The sequence below is a fragment of the Copadichromis virginalis genome, linkage group LG23, assembly GCF_057382275.1.
Source record: "Copadichromis virginalis isolate Kocher_CV1m ecotype Utaka linkage group LG23, C_Virginalis_male_GT1.1, whole genome shotgun sequence".
NCBI lineage: Eukaryota > Metazoa > Chordata > Actinopteri > Cichliformes > Cichlidae > Copadichromis > Copadichromis virginalis.
In genome coordinates this window covers 3,003,164-3,026,606 of record NC_140639.1, presented here as the reverse complement: position 1 = coordinate 3,026,606, position 23,443 = coordinate 3,003,164, and the positions used below count along the sequence as shown (strand labels likewise).

The 23,443-nt window shown below is 41.4% G+C and overlaps 3 protein-coding genes across 6 annotated transcripts; all 3 read right to left on the bottom strand.

The window, feature by feature from the left end:
* Positions 1 to 5,731: 5,731 nt before the first annotated feature.
* LOC146679967 (transmembrane protein 275-like) lies at positions 5,732 to 8,710 on the bottom strand. Its single transcript, XM_085448304.1, has 2 exons — positions 8,538 to 8,710; positions 5,732 to 8,152 (listed from the first exon to the last, which is right to left on the bottom strand). Exon 2 carries the CDS (start codon positions 8,109 to 8,111, stop codon positions 7,542 to 7,544), a length of 570 nt encoding a protein of 189 aa, XP_085304430.1. The 5' UTR covers positions 8,112 to 8,152; positions 8,538 to 8,710; the 3' UTR covers positions 5,732 to 7,541.
* A 481-nt stretch (positions 8,711 to 9,191) lies between these two features.
* Positions 9,192 to 16,259, bottom strand: mknk1 (MAPK interacting serine/threonine kinase 1). Of its 2 annotated transcripts, XM_085449354.1 has the most exons (14): positions 16,069 to 16,259; positions 15,389 to 15,451; positions 14,851 to 14,953; positions 14,630 to 14,728; positions 14,455 to 14,552; positions 14,206 to 14,285; positions 14,024 to 14,097; positions 13,807 to 13,911; positions 13,652 to 13,707; positions 13,461 to 13,556; positions 13,149 to 13,343; positions 12,114 to 12,278; positions 11,929 to 11,972; positions 9,192 to 11,603 (listed from the first exon to the last, which is right to left on the bottom strand). In XM_085449354.1, the coding sequence occupies exons 2-14, from the start codon at positions 15,440 to 15,442 to the stop codon at positions 11,384 to 11,386; spliced, it is 1,389 nt and encodes a 462-aa protein (XP_085305480.1). In that variant the 5' UTR covers positions 15,443 to 15,451; positions 16,069 to 16,259; the 3' UTR covers positions 9,192 to 11,383. The 2 variants fall into 2 exon arrangements, with proteins under 2 accessions (XP_085305480.1, XP_085305481.1); XM_085449355.1 differs by lacking the exon at positions 11,929 to 11,972 and having other exon boundaries at positions 11,394 to 11,603.
* A 192-nt stretch (positions 16,260 to 16,451) lies between these two features.
* Positions 16,452 to 23,277, bottom strand: mob3c (MOB kinase activator 3C). Of its 3 annotated transcripts, none has more exons than XM_085449360.1 (4): positions 22,986 to 23,277; positions 20,272 to 20,883; positions 19,261 to 19,463; positions 16,452 to 17,228 (listed from the first exon to the last, which is right to left on the bottom strand). In XM_085449360.1, the coding sequence occupies exons 2-4, from the start codon at positions 20,687 to 20,689 to the stop codon at positions 17,205 to 17,207; spliced, it is 645 nt and encodes a 214-aa protein (XP_085305486.1). In that variant the 5' UTR covers positions 20,690 to 20,883; positions 22,986 to 23,277; the 3' UTR covers positions 16,452 to 17,204. The 3 variants fall into 3 exon arrangements, with proteins under 3 accessions (XP_085305486.1, XP_085305484.1, XP_085305485.1); XM_085449358.1 differs by having other exon boundaries at positions 16,452 to 16,893; XM_085449359.1 differs by lacking the exon at positions 22,986 to 23,277 and adding an exon at positions 22,566 to 22,620 and having other exon boundaries at positions 16,452 to 16,893.
* Between the last annotated feature and the right edge of the window lie 166 nt (positions 23,278 to 23,443).

Here is a 23,443-nt window from a genome sequence, read left to right as displayed (position 1 = left end):
CCCCTTTTTTTTCAAACTACCGTGTGCAGATGCCCACCGAACTGCCTCGCTCTTGATGGAGCTTTACACAAGTCTTTGATACGTCCCTTAATCTCCACTAAACTATCCCACTGGTTTTAACACCCTTACGCATTAGCCTATGTCTTATAACTTAAGAGTTTATCGTTATGCACTAAATTTAGACGCCCTTACTTAAGACTCAAGGCAGCTTGGAAGCTGTGTGCGTACAGCGTGCAAAATTATAAACCTCCTGACTTAACAAAGAAACTTAACAAAGAAAATGGAAAATGTTCATTGTTTTCGAAATCACTACCTTCTGTAATTGAGCCATAACAGATTTGGAAAATCATCTTGATGCTGGAGATGATTTTCCACTGGGTCTGTAAAGACATTTAAAGGAAATTTAAAGGAAAGTAAATCTCTCTTAGTAAGCCCGAAGGGAAGGGCAAGCCCGAAAACAAAAGCCACTCGTCTAGTGAAACCTTCTTCCTGATTTCCTTGTGTCAAAGAGGCTCACCATGTGGTGCAATTTATTTTTAGAACATTTCCCGTCCTGCTCTTTCCTTTTCCTCATTCCATTCCCTCTTTCTCGAAGAAGTCAGTTTTCTCCGGTGCCCGTGAGAGTTGCCTTCGTTATTTGGTGGGAACCCACCTGTCCGCCTACACATCAAACCCATCCCCGGTGGGCTTCTGTGTTAAATTCCGAAGTTAAAACCCATTACCGAGCTATCAGCCCACTCGTAATGCTGTCTAACGACCTCATTTCCCTAAGTGTCGGCCCTGTCACTCAGCAGAGACCCTGTCAGCATGGCCTCCCGTGTCCGAGGGTCCCGGCTGCTCTCGGGGCATCACCGCCACTGCCGCTGCACGCACCTCAACTCGGCCCATCCTCATCAAAAACAGGATAGAGCGCTCAATCTCTAAAAATATGTCAAGGCAAAGTGACTGGGGACACAGGGGGTAAGAGACTTTGGAATGAAAGTGCTGGGTATTTCATTTACCATATCCACTCTATTAGTCGGAGCGGCACAGTCAATCAGAGCCCCATTTTGATTCGAAGGGAGTCAGGGGAGTGAATTGGGACACGGCAAAATGGCTGACGGTCACGGCGTGGCCATTCCTGCTCAGCCGAAATCAGTTTTAGGAGTTGGTGTGTATAAAATGGATTATTACCATATGGATCCAACACATCGCTGCCCGTCCTTGTTAACTCAGGAGGACGCAATGAGCAGGCGCAGTGAGCACAGTGATGAGAGGGGGGTGAGGCTGAGGCTGAGAGGGTCGAAGCCGTAGGTGTAAGTGTGCGTCCGTGTGTGCGTGTGATTGTGCTGTCTGCTCAGTCTCCTCTCCAGCTCTCCTGGAGTTCCTTTCTACGAAATGATTTGGTAAGTATGGAACGGGGCCCCTAGGCCACACAGGCTCTGCCCTTCTTTTAGGAGTGGATAATTGACTCCTTTTCCTCCTTATAATTCATTGCTTGCATATGCCAGCTAATACAGCAGCTGAAAACTGCTCTGGCCCTCATCTCCCTCGACACGCACATGCACACGCACATCGCTGCCCAGAGGAATGAGCGACGGTGGAGACACTGAGCATAAAAAATGGGGATGACAAATGGGAGCACTTCTAGATCTATGAATGAATTATGTCTTCTAAATACCTTGAGCAGAGGCAACTGTCAGCCGTCATCTATACTAATCTGGGACAAAATATGACCAGCTCCACATTGAAAACGGAAAGAGCAGAGCTGCTAGAGAATGAGGCGAGAAATGAACGTGCAATCAGGCCATTAAAATGTGGTGTCTGATTCAGCTTTGGTGGACATTTGCACATTTATCATGAGATGGAAATATCCCCCCTCCCCTTTGTCATTTTAATGCAGTCCCTTCCATTCAAATAGATTAGGATTATGCCAACAGGACAGAGATATCATTTGTTTTACAATAGCAGAGTCAGCACTCACACCAGTCATTAGGAATTAGAAGAAGGCAGCCGCTGTTTGGAGGGACAGTGCGCAAACTGAAAAGAAGGATAAAATTAATGGCACTTCATCTTCAGAGGTGGGATATATTAAACACCCCGTTTCCCCCAACAACAGAAGTGGGATGGAAAGACAAATGGCTTATGCAAGATGGAGGAGGAAACTATTTATGAGCTGTAACAAGTTCAGTGTGTATGAGACACACTGGGTCACTCACCTGGTGATGATTATGTTCACAGAAGGATGCAAAGACACGGTAACCTTGCTATTGTTCTAGCTTCCTGTTATCTGGGAATGTAGTGTATTACCTGTGGGAAATGCATTTTTACAGGCAGCAGCTCTGAGACAACCTGGACGTGGTTCAGAGCCACAGGAGGATCACAGGAGGCCCAAGGACGATGCAGTACAGCCACCAACAGGAAAGCACAGATAGAGGCCGTGGTGCATTCGTGGTCCACACACTGTGAATGTGAGAAAAAATAATAATAACAGTGACCACCCATCTGGTGTAATGAAAAGTCCGTTATGTTACTACCATGATAACAATATTCTATATTGATTAAAGAAAAAAATCAGCAGTTGGATAGATTATTTAATTAAAAATAAAGCCTATCGCTTTTTATTTATTGGTTCTTAAAGGTTTTTTTTTTTTTTGCTTGATCATTTTCTTTATTTCACATTAAGCACGTGTGGATTAGCAGATTATGCCGTTATGCTTTTAAAATCCAAGCTCTCAAACATGTTTTGTACTGAATTACTTTGTTCCACACAAAGAGGCACAAGAAAAAGATGCAAAAAGAAATCTATGAAAAATGCGGATGAAGGCGTTAAATGTAAACATTTGACTTCTGCTATAAAATAATTTCACTGTTAGACTGTTAGATTCAAAGTAAGCGGAGAGAAACTCTGTGGGGATGATACTGACTTTAAATTTTAAATTTTCTGCAAAGGTGCAGTTTAAAACTTCTGCAACATGGACCTGTGCAGTTTTACATTTGTTTTTTTATTCATACTTGCCCATTACGTTAATATTAGAACGAGACTGTCTTAATTCTGCGGTATTCATTTTGCTAGGTTGGGGACACTTTAATTATGTTCTTCTGGGGTACAAACTAGAAAAGCGTCAAATTCTTACACTTTTTAGAGTTAAATTTTACTTATTACTAATTAAATGTCCTTCACCACCACATTAATCCGAATGACCACCCACCCCTCCAAAAACAGAAGAAGAAGAAGAAGAAAGAAAGGTTAGTGTACCTTGGATGATTATCGCGCTCAGAAACACGGTGAGAACGACGATACTGCCCTCTAGTGTCCTAAAAGAGCATTGCATCCTATACAGGCCAAGAAAGGAAATAAATACTTTTTCTCAGTTATCTGATTTGGGGATATTCATATTAGCGTTTTTGTTTTTCTTTGTTTTTTATGGTGATAATCTGAACACTGAATTTAATACATAATCCACCCACCTGCACAAATCATCAGACTGTCGCAAGGCTAACACATATAACCGTTCGCACTCACACCAGTGCGCATTTTAGAATTACCAGTTACCCTTACCCAACTGATTTCGACTGCAATAAGCTAGCACAAGAGGAAACGTGCAATCACCACACAGAAAGGCCCGGATGGTGGAGTCGAACGAGGACAACATGATCAGACTGAGTCAGTCACAGACTTGGATGGGAGAGCGCGAGGTAATAATTATTCATTATAATTATTAATTACTGCAAGACTCACCAGTGACACACTACACACTACACACACACATTTCAATGCACACTTAAAGCTATGTTTACATATTGGGTCAGTGAACGGCGCATAGTGACACTCACCCTGCAAAGGCATCTTGCAAGATTGCTGGAAACCCACAGAACCAACTTTGTGTGTGTTTCAAATATAAAACATCTTGGCTTACATAATATAAAGAACTGTCCGACAGTCCTTTAGTTATCTAGGTGTTTGTTATGCCATCTGTAGACTTATACATACAAAATGCAATAAAAGGAAAGTCCCATCACTTGTTTAGTATATAGCAAAGAATTATTTGGAGAAGCTTTATACAGACTTAATACTTACCGATGAGTCAAAAGATTCAGGGTCTGGGCACAGTAGTACTGCAATGTTCGTCCCATGACTTGGAGTAACTACTAAGAAGAGAATAGCAGATAATTTATCACTACACGCAGTACAGCTGCTGGCCATAATGTTAGGTTTAGATTGGATATACGTAATTATTGCATCTGCATTACTGCATTTATCAGCGCTGATGGGTACTCGATGTTCGATATAAAAATATGAGGGCATATTTAAGTGGAAATAAACACTCTTTCAACCGTAAAAAATGTATTACCAAGAAGCATTGTTACAAAAATCGCTCAGACTTTCATAAGTTTTGTCCCATGTTTATAAAGCAGTGATATACGGTACTGCTTTTCATCCACAGGGTGGAGTCATGAGATCAGATATATCTCCCGGCTGAGCCGAACTCTTTTTAAGCTGATTTTAAGTTTGAATCAAGCAACGAACATTCAGTTTGAACCATTGCTCAAATTAAACAAACTTGCTGCTCTTTAGGTTCATTGTATCCACTTTGTCTAGACTCTGCTTGTATCTCTGTGTCCAGAGATAAAAACTGTCAGACATCAATTTAATGTGGTGAAAGATGATGAGACGATTACTCACTTTTATTTGGATTTTATTATTTAATATGCTAGCCGTGGTAGGTTTTTTGGGTAGGGAAATACTTTACAGCAATGTTCCTGCAGCAGTGTGTTGATGTGTAGAAAATATATGAAAATAAATATTAAAGTGTTTAATGTTTGAATTAAAGAAGAAAAAGTAAATGTCAAGATGTTCTGTGCTTGTGTGGAGGAGGAGAGACATGAGATCATTTTCTGTGAAAAAGTGAAAAAAGACATCATCATCAACAGAAAGTATCACGAGTAAAATTAAAATACATCTGTTGGCTGATATATTGCTTTATAGGGCATTACACTGTTATTAATGATGATGCATCATTACAGTGCATAAGTAATATTCTGGTGAAAACAATTAAAAGGTTTACTTCAGTGGCTGACAGACCCCAAACTGTCATTCTTGACTTTTATGATTAGGTTTTACAGGTAGCTGCAAACCTTTTATAGCTTTGCAAAGACAGTTAATTTACAAATAATATATCACCATCAGATCAACTAGAATAGATTAAAGCTACTTTATAGGTTATTGAGTTTGCGTTACTCTTAAAGTTTAGAGTTGTGGCACGATTGCTCCATTTTTTCTAACAAAATTAATTGTATGCTTTTATGAATAAAACTCATTTTGTTTCTGCTTTACTTGATTTTCTCTCAAACGTCCCCCTTTGTGTTAGACAGGAGTGGGTGCTCCTTGAGATGATCTTGACCTGTGTCCAGTACAGACAATAAATAATTCCTATTCCTGGAGGCTTCTGTGGGAATACTTCCACTATTATGATCCCAGTGACAACACAGGTCAGAGAAAATTTCCAGTCATTGCTTAGCCTCAGAGCGTCCTTCGTGTTCCAGCATGCCTCAGGAAGTTGTCTGCCATTTACTGCACACTGCGCTCTGGCTCGGGGCTTAGAAATGCCTCGATCCTGAACAGAGAGAATAAAACCAGAGCACCAAACTGGAAATGCACACTCCTGCAAGCCTTTCTAATAACAACAAAAAGGAAATATAAAGAGAAACTCCACATTTACGGTAAAAAGAAGCAGCTGCAAGAGAGTAGTTCAATTCAATTACATTTTATTTATATAGGACAAATTCACAAAAACACTTGCCTTAAGGTGCTTTATGCAAGTTACAAACTACAGTATTCGATAGAAAACAACAATCAGACAACCAACTATGATCCAGCACTTGGCAACAGGGATGGGCAACTGGTTATACACAATGGGAGTAAGACCTGGTACACAGGAGGCTTATCTGGTGGTGGTTAGGGTTAGAGATGCTAAGTATTTTGTTGAAGTGACCAGGATGGACAAGATTAGAAATGAGTATATCAGAGGGACAGCGGTTTGGAGACGAACGTAGAGAGGTGAGGCTGAGATGCTAGGCTGGGATGGAGGCAGATGACCTGCTATAGCTATTCCTAAAGCGGCCAGTCAAAAGAAGAAAATGATATCTATGGATAAAAGTTCAGATGTGCCTTGGAATGGTGATTTGTTCAGGGTTTAGCGCACCTCTCATCCATGATAGTGGGGTTAGGATCAAGTCTGCATGAATGGATGGAAGTATTTTTTTTAGATAAAAATTGCTCAGTTACATTAACCTTTGCTGAGTTAAACCCAGCCCTGCGCTAAATTAATCCCGCTGTGCCATTCTTCAGAGCAGCATGACCTCATTACTAGTTGAGCTGAGGTTGCCAAGACATGTCACCTTCTTTACAGAAACGAGTCATTGAATAACTACAGACACCCACACAGCCTGCCTGTATCCACTCAAAAAACACTGCAATAACAGTGGGCGTTGGCCACCGTGTTATCTTTTCCGTGGTTTGATTGTGTGAGGGGAACACGCTGTGTTTGAGGACAGCTGATGTAAAACGATGAGTAAACAGGGCTTTCGCATTTGCCAGCAGCTGTTGGGTCAGACGCCAAATGATGGGCAACGTAGCCGTTTGTACAGTCCCTGCTGGGGTTACTCAGATAACAAATGACTTATCATCACAGCCTGTGCATCTTCTCATTTAGCCTGACAGTTCCAGTGGCTTTGTTTCTGTGTATTCTTCACAAAGGGGGTCAGTAGAAGTATTATTATTATAATTTGCTCAAGATAGCATCCTTAATAGTTTTAGTGAGCTGTCTGAATAGATAACTCTTAACTTGAACAGAAGTATATAGTGTATCTATATTTATAAAATATACAGGGGTCCCAAGCATGTATTAGCACCTGTAGTAATCATGCACGACAACACAAGTAGAGAAATTCACAAAACACTCCTGAATCTATTTTAGCACAGCTCAAGGTTACACCATCACTCAAAGCAGCTGGTGCAGGAAATAAGAAGAAGAAAGAAAAGTTATGTTGAAGTGTGTAGAAAAGCTGTGACTGCATTCACCCGGCTTTTATAACTGCACTGATCCTCCTTCACAAAGGTGGCAAACACTAACCAAAATCAATCCATAGGAAACGAATACACAATGAATACACAATCACTAGATGTGTTCTACAACAAGAACTACATAACACAGGCACTTGGATTACGGTATCATCTCCTTCCCTGTTTCATTTCCTGGAAAGATAATGTACATCCTGGGACAGGGCAGTAAAAGTACAACTTCCTGAAACACACGGAATAATTATCAGGGAGTTTGCACAATACATTTACGCTCACAGGCTGAGTCTGCAGGCCTTTTCGCTCTTGTATCATATTACCACGCCATCATTCTAGTTACTTAAGTCATGTGTTATTTGAGTTTACCAACTTTGGCATGAATAAAGTACGACTTAGCTTATAACTTATAGTAGCAATTAATCCTTGCAGTCACGCCAGACAGTGTAAACAGAACAAAGTCCACGCTATGTAGTGATCTGATCTATGTGGAAGTGCTCTCCCGGGAGTCAGAGCTCAGAGTGGGTTTATCTCCAGTAACACCAGTGCCACAGGTCTCTGTGTGCTGCTCAGTGGCTTCATCCTGACAGGAAGGCAGGGCAGTGGCTTCCCCTTGGATGGAGCTGGATTTGTGAGATGAGCTAGGGGAGTTGGTGGGGCTGAGCTGGACAGCTGTCGTGTCCTGAAGCGTGTGCTCGCTCGTCTCCATCTCAAAAGCAACTGCCCCCATCCTCATCAACGCCCATTTCTCACCTCCTTTGGCCTTATGGGCAGTGTGGGCTTGAGGTCTCCTGCTGATGACACAGCAGGCTGTAAAGAAAGCCAGCGCTATGAGTAAAAGAAGAGGCCCAATGAAGATGGGAGGATTGCTTGTAGGGATAAAGGTACCAAACGCAAAAGCTCCCACCAGGGTGATGTTGATGCCAGCCAGCATGATGCACAGCCCACAGGCGCAGCACAGGGCTGGAGAGGGCATGCTCTGGTGCCTCGGAGCATGCTGCTCGGGGGTCTTCTTGGGAGCAGATGAACTGGAGTTTTTTTCAGGTAGCACCATGTCTCAGGAGAGCTCAGAGAAGCTGTTGATCAGACAAATGGCTGAAAATAGATCATTTGATCTCTTTAGAAAGAGAGGCTGAAAAGTAACATGACACATTTTAGAAGCAGTGCAAATGTTTTAAAGACTTTTCATTCTTCTGATTTTGAACTCTGGCAACTTTTTTTTCTTCCAAAGTAATTTCTTAGCTGTTAAAAAACTGTGAGCATTCCCGTCTAATTAAACGCATTAGTTATGAGACTTTAAACCTCAACAACATTAAAGCGCGAATACAATTCATCGAAGGCAACAACGCTGATAATGCCAAGTGAGAATCTGCAAATATAAAAACAGTCTTGTTCTCTCGCCGATGGTCCACAGACACACACACAAACCTGAAAGCAACACTTGCTGCAAAATTTCTCTGCACCATTCTGTGTCGCTTACCTTACATCGGACACATGACTCTGGCCGTTTGGGCGCTTTGTCCGTGTGTCATGTTGCACAGGAGCGGCGGGTGTGATCTGCTCCTCCTGCAGGTGAGCAGCGGAGTGATCTGCAGCTGATGCACTGCTGAATATCGGCCACTGGCTGCGCTGTGGAGCTGCTTCAAACAAACAGCCCAATCACAGCCATCACCCTCTGAAGTGCTTAAGCTTCTAACGTGTCACATTAAAGGTGCTCTCGGGAAAAGTGGAAACACACACACCACTGCACTCCTACATCTATCTGATGTTTATTTCCTTAAATCTAATGATGGGAAAAGTTTGTGAAACCTGGGTTATTAAAGTGCAAAAAAGAAAAAAGGCTCGAGACTATGGCCTCGCTCCTCTTTCTCCTTTGCTTTTCAAAGAAGTCTCAGCAAGGACACGGCCTCTGTTTCTTACCAGTGTGCGTAGAGGTTATTCACCATCTCCTGTCCCCTCCTCAGCTGTTTAGTCCAAAACAATGAGTTGTTACCATTTATCACTCCTGACTGAAATAAATCTTTGTAAACTAAAGCACATCTGCTGCAGTGAAAACAAAAATCCATTTGCTCACGTCTTGTGAACGAGACCTTTGAGTGCACAACACAGTAATATTGTCTTGATGTAACACAGCTTAGACAAGAAGAGCTTTTTATTGAGAACACAACATGCCAGTGAAAACACGCTCTACACATGAGAGCTTTATGCATAGGACCCCATATGAGCTTTGACACATTTCAGAGCGACTCTATAATCACATACCAATTACTGCATCTCATTCTAGGCCATCTCAAGTAGATGGAGGGAAACAAACAGCTTCTTTTATGAATCATACTAGTGTGGGGGCTTTATCATAGCAAGCAGTCGTTTCCTAACATGTGTATTCATTTTGAGCAAATCTCCATCAATTCATGCCAGCCTATGAAGGCCCTTAGTTGCTATAGGGATGGGTTGTCCATGGCAACAGTGTGAAATAAGGGAATGAGTTGGCACTGGCACATAAACTTTGTAAGGTACGATAAACAGGAGCCTTTGGAGATCCCATTCAAACACAGACAGTCTAAATTATAAGACAACATAAAGAAAAAGTAGCTTCTTCTAAAAACAAAATCAAAAATCAGAAAATATCAAAGAATTCTCAGTTCATCCATAACAGTTTGCATTGGCACAGACAAAATCAAAACAGGGACGATTAAAAAAATATTTAACAGTTTTATAAACTCACTTCACAGAATGGAATCACGTATCTCACTAGTGTAACATAAACTATTCTCTCATCCCTTTAAACCAGCCATGCAGGGCTTGTAACAGGTAGATTACACAGATACCATCAACAAGTGCTTGTGATGCAAATCTAGAACAAGGAAAGGCTTATCCACCGCTAAACGTTTCTACTCGCTGTCAACCGCTTTCCCTCCCAGTGACACTTATCTGAAGCAGCAAACGATCTCGCTCAGTCCCGTTCTACTTTTTTAAGCCACACCATTTGCTTTAGCTGCAGCTCTTTTGAGGACTGGCAAACCCAGTCACTGCTGGTTGATCTAAGCCAGCGAGCCAGCCCAGGAATCAGGAACACTACAAAATACAGAGACCATACCTGCTGCTCATAGGGTGAATAATCTTTGTGTGCACACATTAACATTATATATAAAAGTCCCACAGTTCAGCTTTAAGTCTCATGAACTGCATAAAACTTAAAACAAATGCAATTTTCACATTTCAAGTAATTTAGACTTAAAAATATATATATATAAGATCACTAAGACAATAAGAAATAAAGCAAAACCTCTTGGAATAATCTGCATCACAACACCAAACATGACCTCCAACGAGAAGTTATAGCAAAAGCGCTGAAAAGATAAATACTATTTTTAAGTGTCAAATTCATATCATTGGTGAAGCTTTAAAAACACAAGAACCTCCCATTCTGGGCAAACTAAATAAGATATTTATTTTAAAGTACATCAGTGCTGCAGGTAGCTTGTATTGACATGAGAAGAAAAAAAACTTTAAGATCCAGTCTCACTCCATGAGTTTCTGCAACCTCCAGCCACACTCTCAGGTAGTCATGAAGACACAGCTCGACAAAAGAGTCAACAGGTAAAACAGGGGAAAGGCCCTGTTTAACCCTCAGACTCCTCTAAGTGTTGTCTGTTTTTATCACTTAAATCACATACATTCACACATAAAAATCATATAAAAAATTAAAAAAAAGAAAAGAAAAGAAAACATGCTTTAAAAAAGCAACAAAAAAAATCCCTTTTCTTTAGTCACTAAAAAGCTTTCAAATAAAATAACTAATTCACAGCTGGAAAAACAAGTAATAAAATAAAATAAAATCTACCTATAAGACGATATTGCATTAAAGCAGCAGCTGCTGCTGCGTAGCTGTCCTGATTCTTAAAATGCTGTTTTTGGTGTTGATATGTATTTTAGTAAAAACTGCTGGCACTGAGAGCAGTTTCTGGTGTTTTGGGTAACGATGACTAACCCAACCTGTGAAGACAATACATAAATTTCTTAAAGCCAAAGTTGTTCTGAAAGAAAATCAAACCTTTGTTAAAAATACTCATCAGCTTAAAGTAACTCCTGGCCAAATCCTGGAAGTTTTACTGTTTTCTATTAGTAGGCAGAAGCTGAGGTTTAACTGCGCACTTGATGTTCAAACTCTCACTGATAAGACTACTGGCCAAGGAGAGGACTTTCAACAACAGAGACACTTTCCATACTGTGTGACCAATCCTACAAGGCTCCCTATAAAAATAAAAATCCACACAGGAGGTAACTAAAATTATTCAGATAACACAATAAGGAGGTTAAGGACCCTCAGGCTGTGGCGTCATCTGAAGTGGGTGCAAAGTCTCCGTGCCGGAGAGCACTGGACTGTGCCCGTCTGCGAGCCAGCCTGGAGTTAGAAGGAGGAGAAAGCCTCATGGAGCAAACAATGGCTCCGACGTCCTCCCGCTGCTCCTCGTGCTGGGATAGCTGCCGGTTGAAGGCGATGGCTTCTGCTGCAAACTGGGTCAGATCTTTGGTGCTGCTGTTCCTAGAACAAGAAAGAAGGCAGAAAAAGATATGAGAGACATCTAAGCACATTTCTGCCACTTCTCACTTTAATAATGTGATTAGAATAAAGGATCCTAGATCCTTGTTTCATCTATCCCAATATTTTCCATCTTAAAAAACAAAAAAACAAAAACAAAAACCATCTTGAAGCAGAGAGAACCTGAAATTGTTCTCAAAATTAAAAAAAAAAAAGTTGTTCATAAACAAAGGTATGTGCAGAAACTCTAGTTTCCTATGAAAAACCACAAACACTAAAGGTCTGATTCTACTTCAACCACAGAAACGGAGCTAAAATAAAGACAGACCTCTGCAGAACACGAGGAGTTGGAAGACCTCTCTCTGGAGCATTCTGGAAAAAAATAAATAAATAAAAGAAAGAAAGAAAGAAAGAAAGAAAGAAAGAAAAAAAAAACTCACAGCTGGAAAATGAGGACAATAATTCCAGCTGTCTAACATTAGACAAGTAGTGCTCAAATGTAATTATACCCACCCCCTGCACCCAAGGGTGCTTGAGGACCTGAGCAGCACTGAGGCGCAGAGTGGCGTCCCGAACTAACAGCTTTGATATGAGGTCCTTGGCACCCACTGTGATGTGGGCCCAGTCCTTGTCTGGAAATTCATATTTGCCCTGCTGGATGCTCTCAAACAGGTGACTCTGAGGGGAGAAGATCAAATAACCTGCTGACAAGTACATGCCATTTACACACACACACGCGCGCGCGCACGCACGCTGCATTATTGTGCTGCATTCATTTTTGTAATGGTGTTGTCATTCTGTTGTGCATTATAAATTCAGACCTCACACCTTCTTTACAAAAGTGAGCTTTTTCTCCAAGCAGCACAAAATTCAATAAACCAAACCAAAACTCCGCTCAAGCCAAGATAATGGAAGAAGAACCGACGACATCCATCTAGATGAAGTGAAAGCTAAAACAAGGTTTTCCCTGGTAAATCTACAGAACCTCTTCCCATTTCTTCTCAGCCCTAATACTCTACTACTTAAAAAAACAAAAAAAACAAAACCCCAAACTGTACTGAAAGTGTTTGGCTTTTCTGAATAATTCACATAAGAGCATTTGACATATGGGTCAACAGCTAAAGCCAAATCAGCCGTAGTGCTCCTATACATCGGCTTTTCTCATTTTTTTTTTTTTTTTTTAAAAAGAGATTTCAACCTACATCTAAGCCTAACTTTACCTACATTACTAATTATGTTTCTTAATTAAGCCAGTATACAGCAAAAAAAGAAAAATTTTTAGTTACTTTATTTGAACTGTCTACCATGGACATGATAATCAAAGAGGCCAGCATTAAGATGAACAAGCTGTAATGCCAGCTAAAGGAGGCATTACAGAGCATGTGTTCTTTTAAGACCTCTAGTCTGTAGTTTTATATTATTTATAATGTCTTCATTTCAGAATGATAAGCGGGGACACACAGTGAATCTCTGGTGCAAACACTGCTGAGCTGAGCAATTATCCATGGGATGGATGCTAAACAACAGTGCTGATTGGAGGGGGCATACCTGGCATGTTCTGCATCTTTCTCCCCGATCCCAGCCACAGTCAGAGCCACAGTGTCCTGTGAAGGGTGGGCTGCCACTCAGTAAGATGTAGAGGATGACCCCGAGGCTCCACAGATCGCAGCGTTTGTCGTAGAAGGAGGCCTCATCAGTGAACACCTCGACTACTTCTGGAGCCATGTACTCTGCCGAGCCACACTGAGAGAGGGCAAAGATCAAAAGCAAAGAAGAGGTAAGTCAGTGTAATCCCTTATTAGTTAATTGGACAATATTATGTGTCTATACTTGGCCGACAATTTAGAATTAGACACTTACTGGTGTTGTGAGCTCTGGGGTTGTTATGGGTGTACAGGCACTGCTGAGCTTTACTCCACTTCCTAGATCAAAGTCACAGATCTTTACTGGCGACACCTAAGTAGAAAGAGAGTAAATATATGATTATGTTGTTAAATTATAAACCTTAAGGGATAATTAATGCCTTTCTCAACTCATTAAATGCCAATTACCTGATCAGTGTATTCACAGAGTATGTTTTCTAGCTTAAGGTCTCTATGGGCAATGCCTGCAAACAAAAACACTGTCACCTTTACACTCAAAAACAAAAACAAAACCTCTATTTCCTTTGGATTTCAGCAGAACACCTGCTTGAATTTTGACCTACCTTTTGTGTGTAAAAAGTCGAGAGCTTGGGCAATATCTTTCACTACCTTACTAGCCTCCAGTTCATCAAAGTGCTTTCGGTTTTGGATATGTGTAAGAATAGAACCTGCAGAAAGAGAAGAGGATCACTCACGGGTATATTTGTGCGCTCATAATGAGCCATCTGGCAACAGCTCTGTTTGCATTACATAACTGTTGTGTTAATTATTCACACTTACCACCACGCAGCTTTTCAAATACCAAATAAAAGCAGTTGTTGTCCTCAAAGAATTCAATCAATTCCAAAATATTCCTGGACAACGATATGTTTAGGTGATCAGAATTGTTTTTATTCTGGATAAGTTTTCTTTTCTCTCTCATTTTTTTTTTTTAAATATTAATCAGACAAAAATCAACTCACTTATTTCCTTGACACTGATAAAGAGTCTCCACTTCTCGAAAGACTCTGCTGCGGCTGTGTCCTGCACTCTTTTCTATGATCTATGAAGGCGAGCAGCAGAAATTGTGATTCAATGGACATTTTGATTGACTTTAAAAAAAAAAAAAAAAAAAAAAAAATGCAGTACAGCTTTAAAGAAAATGTTGCCATTAAAGAGCAACCCAACCTGTTCAAATGACATTTAAATTTGGCAAAACTGTCCCTACTTACCTTCACGGCATACTCATGTCCATTCTGCAGGCTGATACATCCTTGAACTTTAGCATATGCTCCCTGGCCGAGCACCTCATGAGTCAATTTGTAGAGATCTGAAGAAAATATGAAGTGTTGGTCAATTTTCCTGCTTTCACACGTACTGCATGTGTTTCAGTTTTAGCCTACTTACCATCAAAAGTGCCAGTGGAGCTGTCTGTCGCTCTAGTTCTTTTCTTCTTCTTTCGTTTACCTGTATCTGGGATGTTCACTGGCTGGCTTTTTTCACACTCTGTAGAGGCAGAAATGAATCCATACACACAAATTAAAACATTGCAATTTTTTTGCACAGTGCTCTCGCTTTGTAAAGTTTACAAAGCTATAGAAATGCTAGGAAAAGTAAAGCATTTGTACCTGCTGGGTCTTGGGAAAGATTCTGTCTTTCCTCTGAGGTATTTCGGTTCTCCTGAATGCTCCCACAGTTTTGCCCTACTTGGCCCAAAGCAAGGGAGTTACCCTGTTACAGAGAAGGAGGCCATACGGGGGGGACAGGGGGAGGGAATAGTGCAAAATCAGCCAGTGATCAATGTTGGTACAGTAGAGAAAAAGCAAATGAAAAAAGCAAAAAAGGAAAATTTTAATTTGGCCTTGGTAATAAATACTAAAAATAAACACTAATCCATAATATAATAAAATGTTCTGTACATATCATAGGCTTGCAACTGTAAAATGACTAACTGCAGTTATAGGGATGCATCACCACTACTTTGATCATTACAACCACCTATGGCAGTCTGCCAAAACAGTGATCAATATGATAATACTGGAAACTCCGTGACAGGCCTTATCTGAACTTTACCAGAAACATTCAAACAACAGGGCACAGTGCTTTGATGAAACATGTTTCAGGAAGTCAGCTTTTGTAATAACCACTAATCATAGAGTAGATCACCTGGAGGGAGGGCTGGAAGGGCTGCAACTCCGTCATCACGCCGTGCCTCACCATATCTGCCAACTGCCACATACAAATATAGTTAGTCACGTAAACATACGTAACAACTAAATACAATGCAGTGATGAGGCAAAAGGCTAGAGCAATGGAGAAGACACCGCCCAGCGTTAGCTTATGTGTTCCAGTTTCCTCTTTCTTTCATTCTTTGGTATTACATTGTGTATCGCTCTGAGTTTGCGGTTACTGTTCATCTACATGACCGCAGAATATTCACTTACAGCAAAGTTTATTGAATTAATTAGTTCATACTAGTTAAATGATATGTTTCGGTTAGAAAAACACAAAACTGATAATTAGCTGTTAGCTAATGGAGTTATACCAGCAGTTTGTATCGATACTGAAGTTAATAAATATGTGTACGGACAGCCAACAACGTCCACTTAGATAATTACTTAACATTAGCAACGTTGTCCTAGTTACCAGGAGGGAATTCTGTATAAAAGATCATTACGGCATTACAAAAGCCAGAGCTAGCGGTGGCTGCCTACTATAGCTGTTGTTAGCCCCAGCTAGCAAGAAAGAACTCAGATAGCTTGCTAAACCGATTTACATGACCAGTTGCTAACTGTATTCAGAGACTGTTTAAGCGACGTTAAAATAAAACCACAAATGCAACAAACCCTTCAAACGTGGACTCCACGCCAGCCAAATCCCTGCAGTCAAAGCCTGTGACAGCTGATGTAAGTTCCCATTGCTTTCTGTTATCAATCAGTCCAAACAGCTGATGACGTACCGGGCGGGAAAACGCGAGAGCAGACGTTTGCCCCGCCCCTTTCCGGATTAACTCCTCTCCCATTGGTAGCGTGACCGCACTGATGCAACGTCACTTGGCAGGGTTCGTCACCACGCCTCAGTCCACGTAGTGGGGATTTTTGGTGCATGATGATGGCCTTTATTTATCCATGTAACAGGTTTGGCAAGTGAGCAGTGATAATAAGTATGCTATATCTGTTGTTGTTGTGATTTTCTTTTTCCTGCGAAAATGGAAGCAGACGCGATTGGCTGATGGGAAGAACTTTTATGCCCTTAAATCAGATTTTAAACAGTGAAAACACATCGTACAAAATACAAACTCTGGTCAACGAGAAAACAAACAATGCATCAAAACTTACACGAAGATAAAACATATACATGCACAAGAGGAAAGACAGAGTACAGGAGATGCAGTGTATAAAACAATACAGAATAATGAGGAAACTCACAGCACCATAATGAATGTGAAGTGAAAAGTTCTGTAAAGGAACTTTGCCACCATCTGCAGAAGTCTACTGAGTTTATGGGCCATGTCATATGCTTGGAAACCACTCGTACAAGTGTACACAAAGCAGTTCTCTGTCTGGTGTTTTGATGCGGAAGTTTTCTCAAGGGGCTCAGATAACGTCATAATGTAAACTCCTTTGTCCATGTGGCTTTGTCTAATTGCATATCTTCTCTGTCATCTCTTTCTGCAGGAAAAGAAAAAGAGGAGATGTTAATAGATAGAGTCTAATATGTTGTTTGAGAAAATGAATATTTACACCGTCATGATTCTGAGAAAGAAAGCAGTTGCTCCTTGAAGACTAAAAACAAACATAATTTCCTGGGGCACAAGAGGTGGGGCAATAAAACGAGGTCTATTCAAAAGATTTATCTTTATGCAGCGTGTTGACATTAATGCCTTGTCCCTGTTTTCACATTGCAGGGGGAATTATGCAGCCCAAGCGAGGTAATGATGATAACTGCAGCTTTTTATTGACACTTGGAACACCATTCCCCATCAGCTCACATGCGATAGAGGCTCCTTAGTTGGAAAACAGAAACAAGTACAATCTTTAATCACATGACTATCCAAAGTCAGCAGATTCTCTTATGAGTCTTTTCTCATCAGACCTAGCCATTTCCTGGATACATTTTGTTCATGCTGGAAAACTGAGTGAAAACTAATTAAATTTGTGTGTCATATGGAATATATTATCTTAGTGAGAACGCTATGAGCTTCAGACTGAGTGATTTTATTGTCGGTGCCTTCTATGTACAGTGGCTTGCAAAAGTATTCGGCCCCCTTGAACCTTCCCACATTTTGTCACATTACAGCCACAAACATGAATCAATTTTATTGGAATTCCACATGAAAGACCAACACAAAGCGGTGCACACGTGAGAAGTGGAATGAAAATCATACATGATTCCAAACCTTTTTTTTTTACAAATAAATAACTGCAAAGTGGGGTGCGTGTAATTATTCAGCCCCCTGAGTCAATACTTTGTTGAACCACCTTTTGCTGCAATTCCAGCTGCCAGTCTTTTAGGGTCTGTCTCTACCAGCTTTGCACATCTACAGACTGAAATCTTTGCCCATTCTTCTTTGCAAAACAGCTCCAGCTCAGTCAGATTAGATGCACAGCGTTTGTGAACAGCAGTTTTCAGATCTTGCCACAGATTCTCGATTGGATTTAGATCTGGACTTTGACTGGGCCATTCTAACACATGGATATGTTTGGTTTTAAACCATTCCATCGTTGCCCTGGCTTTATGTTTAGGGTCGTTGTCCTGCTGGAAGCTGAACCTCCGCCCCAGTCGCAAGTCTTTTGCAGACTCCAAGAGGTTTTCTTCCAAGATTGCCCTGTATTTGGCTCCATCCATCTTCCCATCAACTCTGACCAGCTTCCCTGTCCCTGCTGAAGAGAAGCACCCCCAGAGCATGATGCTGCCACCACCATATCTGACAGTGGGGATGGTGTGTTCAGAGTGATGTGTTGTGTTAGTTTTCCGCCACACATAGCGTTTTGCATTTTAGCCAAAAAGTTCCATTTTGGTCTCATCTGACCAGAGCAGCTTCTTCCACATGTTTGCTGTGTCCCCCACATGGCTTGTGGCAAACTGCAAACGGGACTTCTTATGGTTTTCTGTTAACAATGGCTTTCTTCTTGCCACCATAAAGGCCAACTTTGTGCAGTGCACGACTAATAGTTGTCCTACGGACAGATTCCAGAGTCACCATGGGCCTCTTGGCTGCATTTCTGATCAGCGCTCTCCTTGTTCGGCCTGTGAGTTTAGGTGGACGGCCTTGTCTTGGTAGGTTTACAGTTGTGCCATACTCCTTCCATTTCTGAATGATCGCTTGAACAGTGCTCCGTGGGATGTTCAAGGCTTGGGAAATCTTTTTGTAGCCTAAGCCTGCTTTAAATTTCTCAATAACTTTATCCCTGACCTGTCTGGTGTCTAAATCCAATCAAGAATCTGAGGCAAGATCTGAAAACTGCTGTTCACAAACGCTGTCCATCTAATCTGACTGAGCTGGAGCTGTTTTGCAAAGAAGAATGGGCAAGGATTTCAGTTGCTAGATGTGCAAAGCTAATAGAGACAGACCCTAAAAGACTGGCAGCTGGAATTGCAGCAAAAGGTGGTTCTACAAAGTATTGACTCAGGGGGCTGAATAATTACACACACCCCACTTTGCAGTTATTTATTTGTAAAAAAGGTTTGGAATCATGTCTGATTTTCGTTCCACTTCTCACGTGTGCACCGCTTTGTGTTGGTCTTTCATGTGGAATTCCACAAAAAATGATTCATGTTTGTGGCTGTAATGTGACAAATTGTGGAAAATTTCAAGGGGGCAGAATACTTTTGCAAGCCGCTGTATGTACGCTAAACTGGAAAACACACCTACTCAAAGATGAACAATAAGCACATCAAACATTCACGCAGCTGGGATAAAGCTGGCAAGATGGTAGATATTCTCTGCTAGACTGACAGTTCCTCCGTTACAAAACCTCCATCTGATCCTTTTTCATATGCATCCTCACTTCACACTCATACATCTGATGTCTCACCAGAGGCTCCAGCTCAGAGTGATCAATGAGGTTGAACTCTGAGATGAAATAATAATAGTGTTTGTAGCAGGTATTGATGTGGGCCTCTGCACCCATACTGCAGATGCTGTCAAAGTGATGGATGTAAACGTGCACAAACACCCGGAAGAGACGGCTCAGGATCTTCTTGCACACCTGCTGGAAGTTCTTGGGGAAAGGTACTCCTAGGATGAAGAAGGAAAACAATAAGATATAAAAGGACTTCTATTCAGAAGCTGGTCTAATAAAATAATAGATTTGATAAAGGAAACTGTAGGACTCAATTGTAAATGGATTTACCATGTATGCAGATTTAAAAAGCATCATTAATCATGCTTATCTACAATAGGGCTATTAATCTACTGAATTTCCTAAATAATCTATTGAATAGTTTGTGTTTCAATCCCAAAACACTTAATAAAAAATATCTGTGTTTTGTGCTGAAGAGCTGAAAAGGCCGTGTGAAGAACAATCTAATTATTCGTATTTAATTTCTAAGCAAAGCGAAGACAGCATTGCTGTCTTATTCTCCCTCAGGTCCATGGAGGATTGTGATAACTGAGCAAACGGAGGGACAGAAACACCCTGAAGGACCAACCAAAACCCATTCACACTCGTGGGAAATGTTTTCATCATACCTGACTAGCATGTCTAGGCTTGACATAAGAAAAGAGAAGTCCCAGAATGTCAGTGCTAACCACTGCGCCACAGAGAGGCTCTGAGCTCACGCTTCTGTGACGCATGAAGTTCTCACCTCTAATTTAACACTATGATCACCTTGTCAACAACCCCCTCTAAATGTCAACATTTTATTGTCTAATTAACCTCTCCTTGAACTCAATCATTGCATTCGTGAGCTTAATGAAGGAGACAACCTCTGCACTCTGTGCTGATACTTTAGTATAAAATCTCTGCAGCCAGCACTCAGTCATGTATTAGCTTACGCACTCAAGAGCAGTCCGATGGTTTCATTTGTAAACTCCTCACACACACCTACTCTTGTGGGGAAGATTTCCTCATTATTGATCAGTGACTCTATCCAGTCCATCAGCAGATTCATGTACTTGAGAGCAGGCAGCTTGGTGGGTCTCTTGTAGTCTTTACCGTCCTGCCATCTGTACTCATATCTCAGTCCCCCAGACATGATAGGGCACGTGCGCTCGCTGCAGTACTCGCTCACTGTGCCATAGATTAGGTTAATTCTGTTGAAGAAATCCACCACGTGAACAGCAATCCAGTCATTGAGGTTCTCGCCTTCTGGGAGCTGAACTACTTTCCTCAGGTCCAAGCCAGATTTGAGCGAAGCCTGGGCCTTCTTGTACAGTTCAAACCGCTGCGTACCGGGCTCAAAGCGCTTCTTTGGCCTAAATGTTTTGTCTTTGCTAAACACTTGACCAAGACACAATGCCATTGACTCAGTTATTTCCCCTGAGATAAGGGGAGAGTGCGCAATGATGAAAAATAATTAGGTTGGAGTATGAGAACGTGTAGCCTTCCTGGGAGAGGGGAACCAGTCTGATTTCAGCTCTTGGAATGGTCACAGGTGGTTCGCGTCTGTCGTGTAGAGACTGCAAGGAGCTCTTGTTTTCATTTGGCACGATGGCACTGTGAAGACAATAACAGGCATGTTTTGGGGTGAATAAAACATAAAAGATAAAACAATTCATGCAATATTTAATTACAACAATTGTTATAGCTACCATAAAGTAAAACAAACAAAACAAAAACCTACATTTTCCTAAAGAAGACCAGCTAAAATGTTTTTTTATAGTCACAGCTGCTCTTTGTGACCCAAATGACCTCAAAGCAAAGTTTTCAGTTGCAGCTACCAGTAAAAATAGCAACACTTTCAGTCTGCTGTACCAAAAGTCAGGCCAATTGAGTCAGGCATAACTGGGAAAATGAATAGTATGCTGTGATCCACTAAAGATTAAACTGTCCTCAAGAGGACTGTGTGAGAAAATGTCCTGAGTCAAATAGTTTTAATGCTCTTAAAGGCAGAACCACAACTTTAATTTTGTGTGGGACACACACACACACACACACACACACGCACGCACGCACGCGCACGCACGCACGCACGCACGCACGCACACACACACACACACACGCACGCACGCACGCACACACTAAATATGGATAGAAAACGGCCCATTCTTCCTTGAGAAAGTGGATATGAAATTAAATTAAGAGTTTATGGATATTTTTTGTGCAAAACTATTGTCCATCTGTCTGGTGATTTGCTTGTATTGGGAGCATGACCTCACAGGTTTTGAATGTCATGGTAATGAAGCAGTAATGATTGCACAATTTATTTGATATAATATGGTAAATGGTAAATGGCCTGTATTTGTATAGCACTTTACAAGTCCCTAAGGACCCTAAAGCACTTTACACTACATCCAGTCATCCACCCATTCACACACACATTCACACACTGGTGATGGCAGCTACATTGTAGCCACAGCTGCCCTGGGGCGCACTGACAGAGGCGAGGCTGCCGGACACTGGCGCCACCGGGCCCTCTGACCACCACCAGTAGGCAACGGGTGAAGTGTCTTGCCCAAGGACACAAATATTAACTTGGAGGATTTACTTTAAAACAAGAAGATGGACGGTTACATTTTATAGTCTCAAATATGTTTTGTAAACGTGTTAGCGTGGCAAAACCGAATTGAATTGTACATTTCTATTCACCGTTTGAAGGATGTGGGAAGAATGTCCAGAGATCTGACACCTAGATTAAAGCAGCTGTGATTGCAACACATGATACTGCAGCCGCATTGAGTCCTGAGTCCCATTGTTAACCCTCTCAGGCCCAAATTACGTTTTTTGTTGCTAATGCACAACCAAGTCCTGCAGTGGTACTTCTGAGTAAAAAAAAACTCATAAAATATGTATGTGGGGTAATCAGGTTGTTAGTTCTTAACTGTTGCAAATCTGCAACGTCTGCCTGGAGAGGGTTAACTGCCGTATTCAGAATTTCCCACGGTTGTAACTGAGGCTCTGGTGACTTGAATTAGCAGATGTTTCTGTCACTTCATGCCAGTCTGTACTCCCAACACGTGATATTGATATGGGTGTTGTTATCTTTCTATTGACAAAATAACCTCAAAAATCACAACCCACAGGCCTCTCGCATGTTTGTAAAGCTTCTGGAGGACTGGGGTCCCTCCTGTCTTAATCTGAGGAAAAGGCAATGGCTAAAAATAAAAACACATGTGATCATCTCCATTGGCTCTTTCCACTAGCTTTCATAGTTTGCCTGATCTCAGTTCAAAACTCACCACTGGGGGAACTTGAATACGTGGTCAGTCGATAGCTCTGAATATGTCCATAACAAACGAGAGTTAGACAGAGCTTCATTCACTCCTAAACTCTGAGAGACACTGGTTCAGTTAAAGATTCAGCTCAGACATCTTTGGGATACGAAAACAGTTATGATTTATACAAAAGTGACAGTATGAAGGAGGAAGTGACTGTTGACCAATTTCTGTCCCTACTTGCCTGAGCAGTCACACTGAAGCATGTTAGAGCATGCAATGTGGCATGCATGCTTTGTTTTCTTCTTTTTCTACCAGTTTTCCATCAGACACTGCAATTTCTTGAAACTCTTTCATTTCGTGGTGCAGCAACAACAAGAAACAAATTGTCAGTGGGAAAGCAAAACAAGACATTACAGAATGGAAAATCTCTGTGCACTGTACCTGGCCGAAATCCTGCAGCGGAGTATTTGGAATGTGGTGGAGAGTTGTGGGAAGTTCAGGGAGGATTCGAGTGTCTGGATCCTTTGATTCTAAACTCCCTGTGAAAGCCTGCTTCAGTGACTCTGCCCCCTCTAGGTCCTCTGAATTTTCTCTCTGCTAGTTGCTAACGGTCTTAAGGGGCTCCAACTTCCCTCAGGAAAACAGACAACACACTAAAAGAGAAAAAAGATATTTGCCTTCTCTTCCTGTAGGTGATGTCACTTCCTGACTTTGTCTAGTAGGTTCTGCTATCTGTGTGTGTGTGTGTGTGTGTGTGTGTGTGTGTGTGTGTGTGTGTGTCAGTATGTGGGTGGGTGTTTGGAGGACCTATAAAGTGAAAGAGAAGAAGGGCTGAAAAAGGCCTTCCCCGAACACTGACTCTGCCCTCCCTCTTTTCCATTTTTTTTTCTTTCTTGTCG

Bases quoted from the DNA above. Each gene is read 5' to 3' on its own strand.
- LOC146679967 (XM_085448304.1), bottom strand. From the start codon at position 8,111: ATGGTGCTACCTGAAAAAAACTCCAGTTCATCTGCTCCCAAGAAGACC.
- mknk1 (XM_085449354.1), bottom strand. From the start codon at position 15,442: ATGGTGAGGCACGGCGTGATGACGGAGTTGCAGCCCTTCCAGCCCTCC. The intron at 14,286-14,454 runs GTAAGTAGGGAC...TCGCCTTCATAG, and splicing joins GACATGAGTATGCCGTGAAG to ATCATAGAAAAGAGTGCAGG. The intron at 13,557-13,651 runs GTAATTGGCATT...CTTTCTACTTAG, and splicing joins TCTGTGAATACACTGATCAG to GTGTCGCCAGTAAAGATCTG.
- mob3c (XM_085449358.1), bottom strand. From the start codon at position 20,689: ATGGCATTGTGTCTTGGTCAAGTGTTTAGCAAAGACAAAACATTTAGG. The intron at 19,464-20,271 runs GTGTGTGTGAGG...TCTTCATCCTAG, and splicing joins AATCTTCCCCACAAGAGTAG to GAGTACCTTTCCCCAAGAAC. The intron at 16,894-19,260 runs GTGAGACATCAG...CTTTTCCTGCAG, and splicing joins ACTCTGAGCTGGAGCCTCTG to AAAGAGATGACAGAGAAGAT.